Source organism: Musca domestica, unplaced genomic scaffold, assembly GCF_030504385.1.
Source record: "Musca domestica strain aabys unplaced genomic scaffold, Musca_domestica.polishedcontigs.V.1.1 31, whole genome shotgun sequence".
Classification (NCBI taxonomy): Eukaryota; Metazoa; Arthropoda; class Insecta; order Diptera; family Muscidae; genus Musca; species Musca domestica.
The window spans coordinates 8880945-8886570 of record NW_026712309.1 but is presented as its reverse complement, the minus strand read 5'-3'; the positions used below and the strand labels follow the sequence as shown (position 1 = coordinate 8886570).

Sequence of the window (5626 nt, the reverse complement as noted above, 5' to 3'; positions counted from 1 at the left end):
TTGGTCCATTTCAAACCCTAATATATTGCGGACATCTTTGAAAACAACAGGCCTAGCCCTTCTGAGCCCAACCCTACCCTTGTGAAAATTTTCGTGAGGATCGGACGATATTTGCAATACTTATATAATATCCCAAACCTGTGTTGTAAGGTGAAAAAATATTAAAAAATATTATAAGCCAAATTGAAAAAATAGCATGCGATAAAAAATATGAAAAATTAAAACAAGTAAAAAAACATTAAGTTCGGCCGGGCCAAACTTTTAATACCCTCCACCTTAGGGTAAAAGAAACATTAGAAGAAATGTGGCAAAAACCATTAAAATGCCGATTATGGGGAGGTGCCGTTATATGGGGGCTATACCAAAACGTGGACCTATAATTACAATGTTTCGCCACCGGAGCTGGAAACCATTATGACCCACAAATACCAATTTTTAGACAAATCAGTGAAAAAATGTGACAAAAACCATCAAAATACCGAATATCGGGAGGTACCGTTATATGGGGGCTATATCAAATCATGGACCCATGGTTAGGTTAGGTTAGGTTAAAGGATGTGTGGTTGCGTAAAAACAACAACCACTCCACTCGGAGACCTATTGGCCCATTGTGATCATCCTAGTCTAGAAAGAAGTGGAAGTGAGGTAAGAAAGATAGTTAGTGTAGAATATAGGATTTAGAAGAATTAGAGAAGCTAGTGGGTTTGCGTCCACGGTGTAATCAACGTGTCGTCCTTAGCCATTTTAGTCTTCTGGCTAATTGAAGAATGACTGCTGGTTCTGTTTCGGAGAGGTATGACAAGTCAGGCAGTAAGTGCTTACCCAGAAGCCTATGTCTTACTCCAATGAGGGTAGGACAATGACAGAGTAAGTGTTCCACCGTTTCTGTTTCTTCCTCGTCCTGACATAGCCTGCAGTATTCAGTGTCGTCACCCCCCCATTTTGAAGTCATGGCCTTTATGTTGCAATGACCTGTAATTAGGCCCACCACAAGCTTCAAGTCCAACTTCGTCATGGACAAGAGTGACCGTGATCTCCGTTCGGAGTTCACCGGCCAAATCTTTTTGGAGATGATGCATCCCCTTCCAGATAGCCAGTTCTGTTGAAATCTTCCAAGATAGTGTTTATGCAGAACTTGAAAGAAGTGGCATAAAGGTGGCTTCACTGAGCTATCGATCTCTAGATCTACTGACTCAGATCCGCGTCTGGCCAATTCATCGGCAGATTCATTGCCAGATATGTTGCAGTGCCCAGGGACCCAACAGAGCTTGACAGCTGACTTAAACTTTTCCAGGGCATTCTTGCACTCCAGAACAGTCATAGACTTGATTGTGAAAGAATTTAGAGCTTTTAGGGCCGCTTGACTATCGACATATATAGTCACCGGTCCATCCAGTTCGTTATTTCTATTATTCAACAGTTCTATGGCCATTCTGACAGCAAAAATTTCTGCCTGAAAAACGCTGCAATCGCTGTTTAGCCTGAAGGATCTTCGGATACTTAGGCTTTCACAGTAGACTCCAGCACCCGTTCCACTTTCCATCTTTGAACCATCAGTATAGACCGCTATACCGTCGAAAGGTGGAGTGCCACGGGACCAGATATCCCTGTTTGGTATACGGATGTCAAGTAGATCAAAGCTGAGCCTAGGGAGTATATAGTCACTAGCTATAGCCTGATTACTTACGTTTTCCACATACTTAAGAATGACAGAGTGCCCGAAGGGTTGACTCCGCCATTGTCCCAATTCGTTGAGTCGCAGGGCACACCTAGCAGCTAGTTCCTCTACAAATAAGCCTAGAGGCTTTAAGTTGAGTAGGGTGTCTAGAGCGGATTGTGGCGTGCTCCTGACCGCTCCTGTAATTAGTAGCGATGCGACTCTTTGTACTTTGTCAATATTCTTGCTGAAGGTGGTTTTCCGTAAGGAATGCCACCACACAAGTCCGCCATAGGTTAGGATTGGTCGGACGACTGACTCATATATCCATTGGATAATATGGGGTTTAAGCCCCCAACTCTTTCCTATGGAGTTCTTGCAGGAATAAAGTGCAATTAAGCCCTTTTTCGCTCGCTCCTCGATATTCCTTTTCCAGCTTAACTTCTGGTCTAGAATGGTACCGAGATATTTTGCTTCCGAAGAAAGGCTTAGAGTTACACCATCCAGCATTGGGAGAGAGAGGACGGGTATTTTCCGCCTCCTTGTAAAAAGTACGAGCTCAGTTTTAGATGGGTTCACGCCTAAACCATTGCAGCGCGCCCATCTGGAGAGTTTAACCAGAGCTCCCTGCATAAGATCTGTAATAGTTTGCGGAAATCTCCCAGCAATCAGCAGGACCACATCGTCGGCGTAAGCCACGACCTTTGTTCCGCTGTGTTCCAGATCAAGTAGAATGTTATTTATCACCAGAAGCCAAAGCAGTGGTGACAAAACGCCTCCTTGTGGAGTACCCCTAGTGACCGTTTTCCTAACAGAACACTCCCCGATGCTAGAGTTGATGATTCTGCTGCTGAGCATAACATCAATCCAGTCGACGAGAAGTGGTGGCACACTAAGTCTTTCGAGAGAACTGTGAATTGCCTCTAATGTAACATTATTGAAGGCCCCCTCGATATCGAGGAAGGCCGCCAACGTGAAACATGAGCTGTTCAGGTTCTTCTCTATATAACCCACGACGTCGTGCTGCGCTGACTCAACAGATTTGCCTTTCATATATGCGTGCTGAGCAGTGCTTAAAGAGGTCAGGGGTATTAGAGATCTGATCTCTATGTCTATTAATCTCTCTAGCGTTTTCAATAGAAACGACGAGAGACTAATAGGCCTGTAGTCTTTTGGAAGAACATGACTTGGCTTCCCAGCTTTGGGAATGTAAGTGACTGTAACTTCCCTCCACAGTAGTGGGATGTGAGAAAGACGCAAACAAGCCTTAAATATCACCTCCAGGACTGGTATTATCTCCGCCGACGCATGCTGTAGCATGGCGGGGATAATGCCATCTGGACCCGGTGACTTAAAAGGTTTGAATGAGTTAATGGCCCACAAAATCTTGGGGGTGTTAACAATACTATTAGTCAGATTCACATCTTCCGTCCCACTATGCTGACTAGACCGTGTTGCCAATCGGTCAAATACCGCATCAGAGCAGTTTGGAAAGTGAGTACTGGCTAATAGATTGAGAGTCTCTAAACCTGAGTCAGTCCAGCTACCATCAGCCCGCTTTATACTTCCAATGGATTTTGGGTCCTTTGAAAGTACTCTACGGAATCTGGAGGCTGCGTTGACATCATCTATGGACTCGGTGAAACACACCCAAGACCGTCTCTTGGCCTTCTTGATCTCACTGTTGTACTTATTGAAGGCTAGTTTATAAGCTTCCCAGTCCGTACCCAGTTTGGTCTTGTTGGCCTTATTGTATAATCGTCTGCTAGTCTTCCTGAGCTGAGCTAGGTCTTTCGACCACCAGACAGGCTGGTGCCTTTTACCCGGGAAGGTTAGCGGACAGGCTCTTTCATAGCTGCCGATCAGGATCTTTGTTAACAACTTGACGGAGTCGTCCACATCCGATGCCGAGGCCACTGGAAAATCACCAGTGGACTTAAGCATTCGTGCGGTATGCTCCGCAAATTGATTCCATCGAGCCCTTCTCGGGTTCCTATACGGTTTTTGATTCAATCCCTCTACCGAAATTTGGAATGTTATTTTCCGGTGATCCGAGAAGGAACACTCAGTCGAAACTTTCCAGTTCAGTATAAGTGATTCATCCATGTTAGTGAGAGTGAGATCTATGACCTCCTCTCTATTCTTAATACAAAAAGTCGCCTCCTTTCCCCGGTTACAGATTTTGAGATTATGAGATAAGATAAAATCAAAAATGTACTCACCTCTGGCATTGGTGTTACTACTGCCCCATTGAGAGTGGTGAGCGTTTGCATCACATCCAATGATGAGTCCGCCTTTTCCACCCAGTACTGAGACCAGCTCCTCTACCACTTGGCCTGGTGGGTCGGGGTGCTCGAAGGGAAGGTACAGGGAGACGAGGAATAGTGTTTTGCCCGTCCCAGTCTCCAGTCTGACCGCCGTGGCGTCTCCTCCGCTGAAATTGTTAAGGAAGATTAAGTTTAAGTTCTTCTTTGCGACGATACACGTTCTAACCTTTTCCCCATTGGAGGTGGCATAGGTGATGTACCGCTCACTCCCTAGCCCAGTTACCTTATTCTTAAAAATGTAAGGTTCCTGGACCAGGGCTATGTCAACTTCATGCTTGGAGAGGGATAGGAGAAGCTCAGCCCCAGCTGCCTTGCAGTGATGCAGGTTAATCTGCACAATGCTAAGCAGCTGTGGCTTCGTTTCTCCTACTGCGACGACGGCGTTAGACGGAACCGAATCCATCCTGTGCCGAAGTGCAACTTCCCTCCACGAGCCTGAAGGTATTCCTGGCCAGCAGTGTCAACAGAGACCTTTATGACCAGGCCCCCTCCCTCCGTACTTGAGCCAACTAAGCGCCAGCCGTCCGTGCAGAGATTGGGATTCTGCTTCCCCAATATTATCAGCACGCGTGCCGGGTCCACAGAGGGCGGCGGCACCCATGCTGTTAAAATCCTCCTGCAGGGGATATCCTTCAGGGATACAGCAGCAAGTGCGCTTCCATCCCAAAGTTCCTGAAGGCCAGCTACTGCGGTCACGAGGAAGTTCTTTGACTCCTCATTTTCGCAGCAGATGACCTTCACTCCCTTGTAGACGGTTGCACTGCCAAACTGTAGCTTGGAAGGATCCTCCCCCAGGAAAACCTGTTCCCTCAGACGGTCCTCAATGAGAAGCCACCGACTTTCACATGGACCCATGCATGCAATGTTTCGCCACCGAAGCTGGAACCAATTATGACAAACAAATACCAATTTTCGAACAAATCCCTGAAAAAATGTGGCAAAAATCATCAAATTACCGAATATCGGGAGGTACCGTTATATGGGGGCTATACCAAAACGTGGACCTATAATTACAATGTTTCGCCACCGGAGCTGGAAACCATTATGACCCACAAATACCAATTTTTAGACAAATCCGTGAAAAAATGTGGTAAAAAATACTAAAATACTAAATATTGGGAGGTACCTTTATATGGGGGCTATACCACAACGTGGACCTATACATGCAATGTTTTGCCACACGCTCAGGGACCCGCTATGACCTACAAATACCAATTTTAAGACAAATCCGTGAAAAAATGTGGAATAAATCATCAAAATACCGAATATCGGGAGGTACCGTTATATGGGGACTATACCAGAACGTGGACCGATATCATTTTCAATACCAACCATCCTAGACACAATGCAAATAGCTCTGCTAAATTTTGGAGCTCTACGTCAAATAATGTGGGCTGTATCGTGATTTCAACAGACAGACAGACAGACGGACATCGTTAAATCGACTTAGAATTTTATGCTGATTATGAATATATATACTTTATGGGGTCTAAAACGAATATTTAGGGATGTTACAAACGGAATGACAAAGTTAATATACCCTCCTTTCCAAGGTGGAGGGTGGAGGGTATAAAAATGTCACAAAATACTACAAAATCTATATTAACATCATTAATGATACCTTTTTATGCGATTTTTTAGA

General features: G+C 45.1%; 1 protein-coding gene across 1 annotated transcript; it reads right to left on the bottom strand.

The window, feature by feature from the left end:
* Nucleotides 1-531: 531 nt before the first annotated feature.
* Nucleotides 532-4387, bottom strand: LOC131803626 (uncharacterized). Its single transcript, XM_059125054.1, has 2 exons — nucleotides 3880-4387; nucleotides 532-624 (listed from the first exon to the last, which is right to left on the bottom strand). The coding sequence occupies exons 1-2, from the start codon at nucleotides 4385-4387 to the stop codon at nucleotides 620-622; spliced, it is 513 nt and encodes a 170-aa protein (XP_058981037.1). The 3' UTR covers nucleotides 532-619.
* Between the last annotated feature and the right edge of the window lie 1239 nt (nucleotides 4388-5626).

Excerpts from the sequence above, each read along its gene's own strand:
- LOC131803626 (XM_059125054.1), bottom strand. The coding sequence starts at position 4,387 with ATGGATTCGGTTCCGTCTAACGCCGTCGTCGCAGTAGGAGAAACGAAG.